Here is a 15,379-nt window from a genome sequence, read left to right as displayed (position 1 = left end):
GACCCCAAAGTCTTCTCTCTTTTCCCCCTCCAGTTGATTTTTCCCTTCATTTTTTTAATGCATTTTTAGCCTTTTCTACCTTTTTATACTCTCTTCTATGTTTTGCTCCTCTCATTATACAAACCATTTACCATTCTTAATTTACACCTGCTCTCTAGATTTACTTCCATCCTTTTCTGTTTCACCTGAATCAGTGTACTGCGCTGCCTTTTTTTTTCTCTCGAGGCGAGCTCTTGAAATGAACAGCCACCACACAAAATTCAGAGCACAAAATTGACCAGTGAGTTTTTAAGTCCATCAATCAGCAGCAACTAAATGACCAAACTGCACAATTAATCTACATTCACCGGGGTTATCTGCCTCCAGATCCCTTTTTATTGATGCTGATTAACTAAATCCATTTAATTTCTTCATCCAACTGCCTCCACACATTAGTCACAATTTACTGTGGCTCATGCTCTTGAGTTAATTAAATTGAATTCGAGGCTTTTTTTTTTCTAAGACACTTTTCTCAAACGGGAAATGAAATTCTAAGTCTTTACTGTAAAAGATTGAATCTGCATACAGCTCAAAAGTATTTTAGTTACGTTTCACAGTACGAGGCATGTTGTTTGGTCCTGCTGATTGATTTGGAGAAGTATCAACTAAAGTATAGCATAATGGAGGAAACTTGATAAATATTTAATTACACGATAAGTCTGTAATTATCAACCAACTCAATACAGACTGAGCATTATGACCACTTCCCTTCTGGAACATCATAGCGCATGATCTACAAAAAGATACTTTTATTTGCAGCTTATTTTTCTGCCATTAATAGATTATTGTCAACAAACAACAAAACTCACTCTTCTACCTTCTATATGACAGTAAGACACAAGTTAACAACTCAGGAAAAGTGGTTCTGTCATATCCTGGGTTTGTGAATGATGTTCCTGTTTTAGTGATGAGCTTAAGATCTAATACAATCAGTGTGTTTTTAATATAAGTGCATGTCTATTTATAGCCAGCTCTAAATAAACAGTGTATACATAAATGAATATTTTCAGTCTGAATGAAAGATTAAGTTTGCCAAAATAATGTTTTTTGATCAGTCTACACAGAATTTTCTAAAATACAAAAGTCCTATTGGTGAATTTAAAATGGATTAAAATCATAAATAAAACCTCCAAGTTACATTTATATCCATCCATCCATTTTCTGAACCGCTTGTTCCAATTAAGGGTTGCGGGGAAGCTGGAGCCCATCCCAACAATCATTGAACGAGAGGCAGGGTCCATTCTGGACAGGTCGCCAGTCCATTACAGGGCCGTTCCATTAATGTTCCGACCCTTAATTAATTTCTGGATTAAAAGGTTTTTTTTTTTATGTTTTTTGTGGGATTGTGGGAAGTGCTTATTAGCAGTCAGTGTCGTAGCTGCAACAGACTGCAGACAGCTCTGATTAGAGTCAGGGAGGAGTTCTGGTAAGTGAGCTCTGTTAAAATCTAATCAGATCATAAAAAGTGCAAATTTTTAAAAAATAAACAACATACCTCAAAAATGTTGTAGCTGTTCAACTGAGAACTACATTGTGGTTTTTCCACGGTATCACTTCTGCATTATATTCAGCTGTTTACCTTGTCAGTGGGTATTCTGTGTTTAGTACCATGTCTGACTTGCAACAGGGTCTTCCTTTTAAGACCACATGACAACACTGATTAAGACTTTGCCCAGACCCAGTTGATGTGCCGAATTCTGAAACTACACAATATGAAATTTGAGATTGAAGTTTTAAAATAGATAAATATGACTGTTATCTGGCCCTTTCCTTTGCAACTTTTAGCTTTAGCTCCCATCAGGAAACCATCTTCTTCTCCAAACAAAAACGTAATTTTACTGCTTTGTGCTGCAGGAAAAACAAACTACTCATAAGTTCTTCACTCTGTTGAATGAACTCCTGCTGAAGTTTTTGTGTAGTATGCACAGATGTGTTTCTCAAATGTTGTAATAACATGAATATAATTTAAATGGCCCTCTATAAAACACATGACTCAGATCATTTAGGAATAACCCAATGTCCCGCTGAGGTTTCTGACTCAACTTGTGACCTCGCAGGTATCGGATGAGCGGCATGCGCAGCTACAATCCTGAACAGATCATGCTGAGTGCTGCGGTCAGGACATCCAGTCGAGACATCAACGTGATGAAGGAGAAACTTATTTTCTCAGGTAAGGCATGGCGGTGAGATGAAGAGACGTGTGTGTGTGTGTGTGTGTGTGTGTGTGTGTGTGTGTGTGTGTGTGTTGCCACCTTTTAGATTTCAAGTGTGCCCCTGTTTTCATTTCTGAACTGATTCTGGATCTGATTTTGGATCAAACCATTTTAAATCTCAGGCACCACATAAGCATGTCACTTCATCCCAGCATGCCTCTGAGTGTAAACATGAATGTTTTCGTTCCTCCTCTCCCTCTCTTCCATGTCGAAGGTCAACCCCAGTAACCGCCTCCCTCCTCCATCCTTTGTGTGACATTCTGCCCTTCCTGACCATCCCACCATCTCCGTCTTCCTCGCAAGCAGTGACTTCTTATTTTATTCCACTGCATCCCTTGTTGCCCTTCCACCTCTCTGTCGACTCTACCCTTTCCATCTTCATCCATTCATCATCTCTTCACACACTCATCCTCTCCCACAATCCTCCCAGTGGAGATGACATTGTGTAGGAGAGCTTATAGATGCCACAGTCTGTTTAGACAGCCTGTTGTGCTTGGGACCAAAGGTAAGTCCATGTACTCAGCAAAGGTGAGATTATTTGAAGAAAGTGACATGGCTGGAAAGCAAAAGGATTCCTGTTTGCTGACCTTGGTCTGTGTTTGTCGCCCTCTAGAGGTGGAAAATGGAGTCAGCGGTGCTGAGGAGCTGTACGGGGACAACAGCTATGATTACTATACCAATCAGGGCATCAGCCAGTAAATGAAACAGCCTGAGTGAGTCGTGAGCTCAAAAACAACACAACCATTCTTCATCAGCATGAGGCCTCTTCTCCCCGTCCAGCCTACTGACAAACTGACAGACCCCCATTTCTACTGGAAAAAAAACAGTTCCTTCTTGTACATTCTGTATATGTTTCATTATTTCCACATGGACCACAAGAACTTCTTACTGATGGAAATGTTTGAATCTGTTTATTCCTCTTGTTGCATCCAAATATGTAAGAGGCATCCTTTGAGTCAGCATTGCATGTTTTTATTAAAATCTATTAAGATTCTTTAAGCTAAATTTCCAAAGCAGTTTATCATTTTATGTACTGAAACTAATGTTCTTCTTTTAGCAAATGAATTTCCTTTTAGGGCTTTTCAGCAGGTTTTATCACAGCATTACATTAATATTTATATGTAAAGAGAAAAGAGTTTACAGAGGTCCCGCCTTTTCCTTCAGGTTATAAATTCACATTGTGGTGTGTAAGAGTTTTTTATACTTCTGATCTGTGCATGCAGCTTTTGGGATTTTCTGAACTTTGTGTGAGCTGTGCTCACAGTGAAACCAGAAGAACTGGTGAGCAGTTTGGAGGATTGATATTAGTAAGGTTTTGTTTGTTTTGCTTTTGGTTAATGATGAATGTGTTTTGATTCTTTTTTTTTTTAAAGAAACGTTAAGTGTACTGTGTGTATTCTTGCTGGGTATCTATTTTCTACCTTGCATGTAATGCTGTGTCGAATGTGTTGTCTTTATGAGAGGTGAACTATAATGTGAGATGCTCGAGCCAATAAGAATAACGTTACATTAGCAATAGTCTTACCTTTGAGTGCAGTAAACTCTGTGGTATTTAAGTATTAGCACACAAAATGCATCTACTTGCTTGTGTAAATGACGTGTGTGTGTAAGGGGGGGGGGGGGCTAAATGTGGAAAATAAATGAAGCTAATTGAAGGGATGCTACATTTGTCACAACAGCTAGCAGAAGTCACTAAACTGATTGCCTTTTGCGTTTTTATCTCTGGGTATTACTGTGCCTCAGAAGTGAGCATTAAATCTTCAAAACAAAATTTCATTCATGCATTTTGTGGATTATTTTTTCTGTTGAGAGAAGTTTGAGCTTGTTTTGATTTTCACCCCTTTTTCAGTCAGAGATGAGCATTTTTCTTTGAGTCATTAGATTGACTTAATGTCTCAGTAATATATCCTGATCAGCCCATCATCACATTTAATTTACTTCCCCTTCAGGGACCTGCAGAAATTAGCATGGGTTGTTCCTAACCATTTATGAACTTTTTATGTCCATGTTGAATCCCAGTTATTTTATCAACACTTGCAGGATCATAAACAAGCCAATTTAACTGTTTCAAGTATTTTGGGCAGAAATCTGAGGACCTCAACCTGCAACATCTGCAGCTGTACTGTTCTAAATCAAGGGACAACATAGTTGAGAATTTTTCTTTTAATAGGCTGAAAAGCAGAATGCAACAGTTGCATATCTTTATCAAGATGGTTAGGGCTGGGAAATATGTAAAACTTGCAGTACAAAATATATCACAGTGCAGTTCCACACAGAGATGGTCCTTCCAGTAACTTTACAGCAGTTTTTGTGCCAAGATCCCACGTTTAAATATGAAGTTTAACCTTTTCAAGTCATGATTTGCACGGCCTTAAAGGAATGTGGGTGCACTCGAGTTCTTGGCTGCAACTCACCGTACTATCAGGTGCAGATCATCATCTAAATTACATGTGCAACAACCAATCTGATGTCTACCAGAATGAAAGCAAGCGAGATGCGGAACAAATATCCTCACATGAATTTCCATTAAACAGTCTGAATGTGACTGTAATACATTAGTTTATTTCAAAACAGACAAGGCACTGGTAAACAATGTTTTGGTCCTTCTGTAGGTCTGCCAGAGCAGCTGAAGCAGTCTGGCCTGCTACTCGCTGCCAAATGTGTGCAAGTCATTGCCACTCAAATATTCAGAATTGCACAAACTTGGCCACTAGACGGAAGTCCTCAAAGTGCAACAGTGAGCAACACTTATCTCAGAGTCAAATAGTTTAACCAGGATTTTACTTGATGCTAAAAATGTAACTGAACATTAAGGCTCTTTCATCGTTCCTGCTGGAGACTCTGAACCAGAAGATCATGAGGGAAACTGTTTATATGTGGACAAGTTTTAAATTAACTGCATGTATTATGTGTATACAGTGAGGTCTAAAAACAACCCAGTGATTTCCACCAGATGAAAAACATAAAAATGGAGCTGGACCAAGGCCTCTTATAGAAGCTCTGTTCATTTCAAACAAATAAGCAGCTTTTTGGAAAAGGCACAAGCACACAGTGCAGCCTGTAAGGGAAAAGTGTGAATTTCTGTCAAACACACAAACCAACACAGTCATTTCAAACAAACAAACAAAAGTTCCAATAAATAACTAGAGATGTCCTGGCAAGTCAAATGGTGGTTCCCTGAACTGAACACCATATTAGTTGCCGTGACAACAGAGCAGGGGACACACATGCTGGTCAGTCACGCATGATCCTATGTTCATTCTGCTGGAACTTTGTGCAACAAAAGCAGATGTCACATTACAAACCTGAAGCAGAGCTGCAGGCATTATCAGTCAGTGTTACAGGAATGTTGTTATGATACACAATCAGCATGTTTTCCTCGTAAACACCACCTTTCACAGCCCCGGAGGAGGCAGAGAATGAGTCCCACAGCCATCCGGTCTTTGCCAGTTAGGTGATGGTGCTTTGTGTTATCCATTTGTACGCCATCAGGGTATGTTAAAAGTACATTACAGATGTGACACTGTGGAGAATCACTGGTCTTTTGTTTATAAATAAATATCCTGGTTAGAGATTAGCTGAAGTTCGTCTTAAGCAAGTGTCTGTTGGGGATTTCTATTGCGCTCACTTGTAGCGGCCAGGAGCCGCCCATGATGCCGGCTTGAATGGCCACACCTGTAACCACAGCAAGGTCAGGGTCTACTGATGTGTTGGCATCCTTTCCAAAGTATTCGCTGATCAGTCTCCTGATCCGTGGAATCCTGGTGGACCCCCCGACGAGAACAATCTCATCCACGTCCTCTTTTTCCAAGTGGCCCTCGGTTAACACAGTCTTGACAGGGGTCAGAATCTTCTGGAAGAGGTCCTCGTTGAGCTCTTCAAACAGCTTGCGAGTGATCAAAACCTGGAAAAGAACTGGAGAGGGAGCGGGGCCTTCAGGGGCCTTAGGACTGTCACGCATGTGAAGGTGCAGAGGCACTTGGATAGTGGCGGTAGGGTGGAGGGTGAGGTTCAGCTTGGCAGCCTCCACTGCCTGACGGAGACGGTGGATATCCTCCTTGAGGTCGGGTGCAGCCCCAAACTCCTGACGGATTCGCTCTGTGGTGTACTGAAGTAACCTCTGGCTGAAGTCTTGACCTCCCAACTTGTTATTTCCTGGAAGCAACAATTATTTTGATTAAATTAGCTTTCTTTCAAATCACTACGACTTCAGGTTATTGTCTGAACGCCTATTTTATATTAAATAGTTCAAAATTGTAACCTTATTGTTTTCAGTTGGTTATTTATAAAGAAATTACAGAAGGAAAAAAAACACAGCGTGTAAAAACAATCACCTGCCATCGCCCTGGTGAGGAACATGCCTCCCTGTTTGTTGAGCAGAGACACGTCAAGTGTTCCTCCTCCGAGGTCCACCACCAGCACGTTGAACACGTCCACCTTGTGGAGACCGTAGGCCATGGCTGCAGCTGTGGGCTCATTGATCACACGCAGGATCTCCAAGCCTAGAAGACCAGAATTACGGAATGGGGGTGCTTCTTTTATACGATTTAAACAAGACATCATTTGAGGACAGAAATGAAAAAAAAGGAAAGAGTCTAAAATCACAAAGGAGGCTACTGTTGAGTTGTGAAAATATTTATGAGTGTGTTTTAGACTTTGCATTTTCGAAAACTTTCCATTATTATGCAATCTGACCTGCAAGGTTAGCAGCTCTGACAGTGTAGTTCCTCTGTCTTTCATCAAATTCTGCCGGTACAGAGATGACGGCTTTCTGGATCGGTACACCCAGCTGGCCCTCAGCCATCTTTTTCATCTTCAGCAACAGCCTGGAGCCAATGAACTCTGGACTTACACTGAAAGTGTAGTTGGTGGTGATCACAAACTCTGCACTTCCATTGTTATTTGAGACCTAAATATGTAGCAGAGGAACAGCATTAGTGAAAGTGAAAATAATAAATGTGTCATTCTCATGGCCGGATTAAAACTGTACAGGGCCCAGGGTGTCCCACGGGCCCCCTTTCCTCAGCGCAACATTGTGAAAATTGTGAATGAATGAATGAATGAATGTGAATGAATAGCAATACATTAGAAACTGTGGTGTTACTATCTGGCTTTTATGTACATTTTGTTTCATGTCCAAACTGCAGATGTATGGTCTATGTGGGCCCCACTAGTCGCCAAATGGGCCCCAAGTGGGCGTGGGCAACTGGGCCTGTGCCCATAATTCCCATTGGATAATCCAGCCTTGGTCATTCTTACTATTTCCAAGTACAGCAATGATAAATTGTTAATATTTGTGAATTTTTAAGGCTACGGTATTAAGATATTCAAAATAAGGAAAGCTCTTATCTAAAACACAAAAATGTATTAACCTTACTGGCGAAGTGGTCCAAAAATACACCACACCAATTAACCTCTCGTCAAACACAGTATGACTCACCTTGAATGGGTATCTAGCGCTCTCCTGCTCCAGGACTTCTGGCTCAAATATCTTCCCAATAAACCTCTTAGCATCGTAGATGGTGTTTTGAGGGTTAGTGTCGGCCAAGTCTACGGCCTCGTGTCCGGCCAGCACCGCAGTAGCGTTGAAAGAGACGGCACTGGGGATGCTCTTCCTCCCCTCCTCATCTCCGATCACCTCCACCTCTCCGCTGCCCGGATGGAAGACGCCGACCGAGCAGAAGGTGGTGCCCAAGTCTAAGCCGATTACTCTGGGTTTGGGAGGCGGAAGGTACTGCTGGCCCAAATATCCAGCAAGAAAAAGAGCCAGGATTACCGAGCCTGCGGTACCGGAAAGACGTACGTATTACAGGTGGACCAAACCGGCTAGCTTCTTTTTATTTGAGGTATCTTCATCGAAATACAGTACTTCAACTTACCAAGCATAGACATTTCTCCGGCCATCGTCACACACTATTACGAAGTCGCCGCCGCTTAAAAGCCACAAAGCTGAGTTGAAATTATTCCGATTTTGTCAAAACGGCGTCTAACTTAGCAGGGTGACGCAAAATTAGATATTTTTTTAGGCTATCTACAAAATACACGTCAACGTTGCTTGGCTCCCAAACGATTCTGGGTAGTGTAGTTTTAAGCTCACAGCACAGACGTCACGGACAATCCAGCTGCTGTAGGTTTGATAATACAATTCCCAGCATGCTTAGGGCCTGGAAAGTCACATTAAAGCTGTGACGTATCCTATATTTTCAGCCAATCCCCTCAGTCGATCGGAACGCCGCATTCACTGTACCTCGGATTTTAGACAAAAATGTTATTTTATCAAATTCCAAGCCTTTGATGCACAATTGTTGGAAAATATGTTTCTTGTGTTGCGTTCCTGTTAACATAAATACTTGTCTGCATCAATGCAATTTACTAAACGTAAAAGCATGTCTTAAATGTATCATTTATGTTTTATATGACATGGCGCAAAGATTTTGTATTTACCATGTCATCATTTTGATTTGAATAAATCCATTATGTAAATGGATAGTAACATGCTATCCATTTACGTAATAACTTGTAAATGGCATTTTTGTTCTTTCCTTTTGTGTGTATGAGTGTTTGTTTTATATTCATGTAAAAAAAAAAAAAGAAAAAAAACGGAAAATCCGCGGTTCCCATTGCCTATTGAATGCAACTACCACGCAACGCATTACTTTAGTGTCTAAAGTGTCGAGTGTATAATAATAATACTATTATTAATTTGATTATATTATTTCTAACATTTATTCATCCTTATCTTCATGTCAAGCTTTAAATTATTTATAAACAATATCACTTTTTTGATCAAGAATTCATAAATATAAAGGCAGGCATTTCTGATTTAATTTTTAAGGTGTTTTTGGCAGGTGAAATAAGATAACAAATTAAATTTGAAATTATTTTATTAACAAAACGTTGTGAAAACAGATCAATGTTGCCTTACACTTTAACACGCAGGCTTACTCTCACATACAGACATGTACACACACATTATAATTCACGATGAGAAAATAATACACTTGTTAATCTGTACAGTACACAGTGTAGGCAATAATCCAGAAAGAAGCACATTAAAGTATACTTTCATCAGTGTCCATTCAGCCACAGGAAAAAATAAAATGGAGCACTGCTGAAGCTGAGTTGTATTTTGACATAATGGGAAATGTAAAAACGATGCAGCTTTGATAAATTAACAATTTGCAAAAACATCAAAGATTTTGAAATGCAATAAATACAACAGAGGTTTAAACAACAAAATCCCACTTCTCCTGCAACTTCAAATAAAATATCCAATAAAATAAAAACTCAACTTTTACCCCATTAAGCAAAGCGAGGATAAGATGACATTTAGAATATTAAGTACTTTTAACAAACATGCTACATTAGGTGAGGTTGTGGACAGAGAAAGTGATATAAACATGACATTTGGAAAATATTATGGGCTCAGTTTTCAAACTGTCATGGCTAAAATTGCAACTTTGAATTCCAAATGTCAACTTATCAATCTCCGAAATGAGCATTTCACGAAGCCACCGTCTCTGTGACATGCTCTACATCTTCCTTGCTATCTGAGCACTCAGATGGGATGAAGCAGCCAGAATCTCTGGGACAGTCGCTGTCTTCTTCCTGCAGATTTTCTGAGGATTTGCGTTCTTCTGCCTCCCTCACATCCTCACCTGCAACCACAAACCAAAGAGAATTAAACCAAATGTCACAGTAACTACATCTACCCACATTTGGGAAGATAAAATAGGTGCAAAGTGACTCATTCAGTAAAAATGAAGCCAATTACAAGACTGGTGCCCTTTGACATTTAAGCACTTTAAATTTAGTGTCAGAGATTATTCTCATAACTGATGTCAAAGCAGATAATGTACTTGTAGCTGACGGCGTGGACAAATGACCCAAATGCAAAACCATCTTCTGCAGACGTGACCCAGCAGAAACATGTCACTCTCTGATGCATCTATTTCCACTGCAAACAGCTACATTATCCCACTGTTATTTCACTTGCCAGAGGCTATTAATCATCCTCACTGAGGCACTAACCCAATGTTGTACAGCTTGATTAAATTACTGGTCTCTCCTGTGGGTCGTCAAGCTGCAGCCTCTGCCATCTGTTGAACTGGACTGTCAGCTAAACAGACATTTCAATGACCTTTAAATGGCCTTGCCCACATCTGCCTGAGTTGTACTGAATGAAACCAACTCAGTGATTAAATGCACCAGCATATTTTGTACCCTTTCGACAGTGGAGTGTAGTTTTGATTTTATGCAGGCTGTCTGATAATCAGCCTTCTTGGTAAAGACGTCAGATTACAGGAACACCTTCTGGTCTGTTAAGTACTTTCTATCTCAGTAACAGGAAGTCACTGTCAAGCCTCTTGCAGGTTCCAGCATGGCACTAAGATCTCAGCTATTACTTTGTCTAGTCTTTTTACTCTTTGCAGAAAGGAATTGGCAAGAATTGAAAAATAAAAATGTGCTGAATGAAACATTTTCATCATCTTAAATATTGAATATTTTCTCTTAAATATTCCTTCATATCTTTAATTCGCTTCTGTTTGCACTTTCACGCTGCATATAACGGTGTTTAATTCTTTATTGAATGCTTTTTTCTTACGCTTATTTAGACATATTCTTGATTAAAATAGTACAACCTCAAATCTGCATTCTATCTAGTGGTCAGCAAGGGGCGACTTCTGCAGATGCAAAATGGTAAATTTCTTTTTCAGACTCCACTCACTGGACGCATATTTTTTATTTTTCATCTTTCATGATGCGAACAGTAAATTAAGGCCCCATTATGACTAAAACAGCAACTCATTGGGGTTAAGATTTACGGTGAAGCTATATTGAAATTGACAAGCTGCTACCAGACACATATGTGGAGTGTTGTGTGTCATATCCACCGCTTGTTATGTATTCTTCAGTCTGAAAAGACTCAAATGCTAAACCTTTATACTTGAAAGTCTATAAACAAGTGGACAATGGTATTGTCTCCCTTTATTTAGTATCCTTTTGTTTTCATTAATAATTTAAGGGATAATGAAAGCAGATTATGAAACTTTTTTTGAGTCAGTGCCTAAAAGGTCATTTAAGTTCAGTTTGAAGCAAGGAAAACTGCTCCGAAGTGTGCGCACAATGATGCCTCATTTACACATAAAAGTGAGCTCAGTTCAAGTTCTCATTTTCAAATGTTGCCATTTTTTTCCCAACTGTTTAGCATAAGTAAATACATTTTCCTTTCGATGGCTTTAAACTTCATTACGGGATCAGAAAAGGGTCACATAAACAGGTTTACCCAGTTTCATAGAATATGCAGATGGAATCCCCATGTCAGAACAATGCTAATAATACCAAGGGAGAGATAGATTATAAAAGTATGGTCTGTCTGGTCAACCACAGAAAGCAATTCCACACACCTATTGATTCATGGATGTAAGTGGATCAACTAATAATTAAGCTGCATGAAAACACATGTCCAAAAAAGTGTCGTTGGTCTGTTTCCTTTAGATACACAGACTGTGGGTCACTCATGTTCAGCATGAGGCAATCGATTCTTTTCAGTCTTGGTGGTCAAAAACAGAAATAACTAATGTTAGGATAATAAAAACAAAGGAGTTTTTCCCAGCTGGCAGTCAATACTGTAATAGATGTTTATAAAAGATATGTTGGGAAAACTATGCATGCATTATGTTTTATTCTAATGGAATACATGGACATTTGCTGTGTGGGTTCCTTCATATGAGGTTCTCAGAGCTTGATTTCCAGGAGAAAGGAGCATTGTGATTGGTTGAACTAAACAATCATTACTGGTCTGTGCTGTTGTTGTTTTTGTTGATCAATTGCTAGAAAACAATGATTACTGCTGACGCGCCTGACCTTCTGTGTAGCGGTATTCAGCAGCAGCGAGTAGCCTGCGTCTGTGCTCAGAGTCTTTAACATTCAGCTCTATCAGGTGTTTCTCCTGTAGGTGGAGCAGGTCCTCCACTGTCTGGTAGCCATTCAGCAACAAGGCAGAGGCGTATTCCTGGAATAATGACATACATTCATCGCTATATTACCTTTTTCAGATAAAAAAAAAAAAAAAGATTAAATATGTATAATATACAAAAGTGAAATCTACAGACTTTTGGTACTTGGATTCCCCATTGATTAGAGCAAATGATGCCAGATCCATGGATTCTGGACTCACCTCCAGGTTCAACCGCTCCAGTAACTCCAACAGTGTTTTAGGTCGAGGTCTTTTGCACAGCTTCTGTTGTCTGATCTTTGGAGCTTCCTCTTCTTCCTCTTTCTCCACCAAAACATCCACATAAATGAACTTGAAGTTTCCTACTTTGTTGTTGAGCATACCTGTCCAGATGCCCATTGGAGGTTTACTGATGATGTTGATGATGTCTCCCACCTAAAAATAAAAAAAAAAAGATTACAATCCATTTAATTTTTTTATTTAACTATATAGAGCTAAACTGGAATACATAATTCTGTTTTAAAAATGGGTTTGATTTCTTGAAAGAATTGTTTCCGCTGCAGGTCTAAGGTGAGTCAGCTACAGTGTTGCTCAATATTTTACGTACAACAGGGGAAATTACCTTCAGTTTGAGGGAGTCAGTGTCATACGGACTGGGAACAAAGTCTGTATGGACCCGAGCCCTGCCGCAGAAATGACCCTGATAAGAGCCATCCTCCTCCAGCCGTAGACTGTCCCTCTGACCAGAACCATTGGATTCACTGGTCACACCACCTAAACCCATAAACACAGCAAATACAACATAGTTGCACGGTTCTAGCTTATTAAAAACAAGCTCTACAAAACTCATGAGAAGATACTCACTAGAGGAGCTCTGACCGCTGTAAAGACTTTCCAGGGAGTTGCTGGTTTTTGCAGAGTTTTTCTCAGCTGGTGGACAACTTTCTGTCTCAGCTTCTGGGTCTTTGTCTGTATCATCTCCCTGAAAGAACAGTCAGAATTTAACCCAGTGAAAATGGAAAAATTGCATGTAAGTTGAGATGAAAAAAAAAAAACTAACACTGAAAAAAAAAGTCTCAGCACATCTTTTTATCTCTCCATCAGTGCTACAGTAAAAAAAGAAAAAAGCTGCAAGACAACACTTGTTTTCCTGTGTAGATCAGATTGAAGAGCTTAATTAAAACCAACTAGAGCATCACATCTGAGGATGTGAGTTTTAATAAGATGGAAAAATGATTAAACTCTTGAGAAAAACACCAGAGGGAGGCTGATAACAAATGTGGAGGGGCTTTCTGAACATTTATACAAATGCTAGACTAATGAGTGAAACACATAAAAAAGTATCCTTAATTTAAAGAAGACAAAGTAAGACTAACTTACTGTCTCTTCAGAGAAAGACTTTGCATGTTTTTTGCCCATTTTTCTTCGCATGGTGAGTGAAATCTCTTTCATCTTCTTCCCGAGCCCAGCTGATTTGTGTGGGTCTGGACTTTCACATTCTTCTCTAAGCTGAGAGGAGAAAGTTGAACAGAACTGTGATGTTAACAGCACATAAAGGAGAAAAGTCCCTTTTGCACAGCTTTGTATAAACCTAATTTTCTTCTCGTATTTCCTCAGACTGACTCCAATAATTTTCAATTTCTGTGCAGTTCCATTTCAGTAGCATGACATTGTCCATTAAATGTTAAGAGAGCAGAAGAAAAGTGCGCCTACACACCGTGGTTGGTGCATTTTCCTCCGGTTTTGCTTGCGATGAATGATGTCTAAGCCCTTCAAACTTGCCAAAGCTTGTGGAACGCTGTAACAAACAATCCACGTCAGAAAATGACAAACACAGCGCTGGCGTAACTTATTTCCTCATCTACATGAAATTGTTCTGCTGAAAGTGGTGAAACATCACATGAAATCCATCACTTTTTGTCTCTATTTTATAAAAAAAAAATTTTGTCAAGGAAAGTCAAAGGGGCTGGGTTTTTTTTATCTCAGACAAGCACAAGTGTTGTTAAATGCAGCGTATGTAGGCAGAAATTAAATGAGTTTTAAATATGAGCTTATTTGGGATGAAAATATTGATGGGTCACATATGGTGCAACACCTCAGCAGCAGGAGGGAAAAAAACAGCTTCTATAAAAGTGCAGTGGCACACTTAGACTAATAGAGAAACATATAAATAGAACTACTATACTCTCACAACACCACTGACATGGTTACTTTCCTCTGGCCCAGCGATTTTTCATAAAACTAAAAGTCATCATAATCTCCTCCAAACCCCCATCATCCCCTCAGCAAAGCACTAAAATAATTATATAAATGAATAATCCCTGGAAATCCTGGTTAAATATGAGCTGTGTACTCCTAGACAGCCCTTGGCAGACTGAGTTAATGCAGCGGGGACTGCTTTCATTTACAGTCCCACTTTGTGCTGCACTGCCAAGCTTCCAGCAACCGTACACATGTTTATTTCACTTTTTTTGTTCACATTATTTTCTATTTTAGACTTTTTACTGTTTCACATTGTGAAAGTTTACTAGAAAATACTTTCTTCTGTGTGGACAGACAGAGCAAGACAGAGCAAGATGATTCTGTGGAAATTTGATTTCAAATGATTTAAAAATCAGATAAATTCTTATTAGATGAGAACAGCCATGTTCCTCTTGTTTATTTTTAACTTTTATCATTTTTAGGGAGTCAATAGTGAAATCTGATCATCTCAGCTCCCCACAAAACATTACATTCAGCATTTTTCAGATTTTTTTTTTTTTGCCTGTTTCACCTACCTTGGGTTTGCTTTTTGCCTTGTCTGACACATTGGAGGCCGCCCTGTGTAGCATTTTCTTCCTTTTTGTGAGGTTTGCTGACAGATCTCAGTCCCTGCTCTCTTTCTTTCCTTTACCCCACTCTTCTGACACCAAAGTGTTAACTAACCCTAGACTATCTGTCTTAGGTTGACTGGCCCACTTCCTTAAAAAACACAGGAAGTGAGGCAATTGACTTTTGTGCCTCTGGTAGCAGTATCGCTTCGAAAGGGGAAAAATACAAATGCTTAAGTGTGCACTTTGTAGCTCTCTCATAGCAACACACTGAAAACCACTTCCAGGAATAACAGCATTTAGGTTATCTAATCGTGGTAGGCCCTTTTGTTTTTGAAAACAAGTGCAAAAACCTGATG

General features: G+C 39.4%; 3 protein-coding genes across 4 annotated transcripts in view; 1 reads left to right on the top strand and 2 right to left on the bottom strand.

The window, feature by feature from the left end:
• The window catches only part of gdpd5b (glycerophosphodiester phosphodiesterase domain containing 5b), a gene marked incomplete at its 3' end in the record, with an annotated part of 40,841 nt that extends 37,890 nt beyond the window's left edge, over nucleotides 1-2,951 (top strand). The window contains exons 16-17 of the mRNA XM_079246352.1: nucleotides 2,097-2,209; nucleotides 2,866-2,951. Of these exons, the coding sequence (XP_079102478.1) occupies nucleotides 2,097-2,209; nucleotides 2,866-2,951 (199 nt within the window). The remainder of the gene's footprint in view (nucleotides 1-2,096; nucleotides 2,210-2,865) is intronic.
• Nucleotides 2,952-4,570: 1,619 nt separating this feature from the next.
• On the bottom strand, nucleotides 4,571-8,237 carry hspa13 (heat shock protein 70 family, member 13). The gene is made up of 5 exons (XM_079246144.1): nucleotides 8,132-8,237; nucleotides 7,693-8,033; nucleotides 6,948-7,161; nucleotides 6,587-6,754; nucleotides 4,571-6,407 (listed from the first exon to the last, which is right to left on the bottom strand). Exons 1-5 carry the CDS (start codon nucleotides 8,154-8,156, stop codon nucleotides 5,827-5,829), a joined length of 1,329 nt encoding a protein of 442 aa, XP_079102270.1. The 5' UTR covers nucleotides 8,157-8,237; the 3' UTR covers nucleotides 4,571-5,826.
• A 947-nt stretch (nucleotides 8,238-9,184) lies between these two features.
• Nucleotides 9,185-15,118, bottom strand: samsn1a (SAM domain, SH3 domain and nuclear localisation signals 1a). Of its 2 annotated transcripts, none has more exons than XM_079246284.1 (8): nucleotides 14,988-15,118; nucleotides 13,928-14,008; nucleotides 13,591-13,719; nucleotides 13,075-13,192; nucleotides 12,833-12,984; nucleotides 12,433-12,645; nucleotides 12,120-12,267; nucleotides 9,185-9,910 (listed from the first exon to the last, which is right to left on the bottom strand). In XM_079246284.1, the coding sequence occupies exons 1-8, from the start codon at nucleotides 15,039-15,041 to the stop codon at nucleotides 9,756-9,758; spliced, it is 1,050 nt and encodes a 349-aa protein (XP_079102410.1). In that variant the 5' UTR covers nucleotides 15,042-15,118; the 3' UTR covers nucleotides 9,185-9,755. The 2 variants fall into 2 exon arrangements, with proteins under 2 accessions (XP_079102410.1, XP_079102411.1); XM_079246285.1 differs by lacking the exon at nucleotides 14,988-15,118 and adding an exon at nucleotides 14,414-14,509.
• Between the last annotated feature and the right edge of the window lie 261 nt (nucleotides 15,119-15,379).

Source organism: Telmatherina bonti (genome assembly GCF_933228915.1).
Source record: "Telmatherina bonti genome assembly, chromosome: 9".
NCBI lineage: Eukaryota > Metazoa > Chordata > Actinopteri > Atheriniformes > Telmatherinidae > Telmatherina > Telmatherina bonti.
Note: the sequence above shows the minus strand (reverse complement) of the source record. Positions and strands in the feature narration are given on the sequence as shown.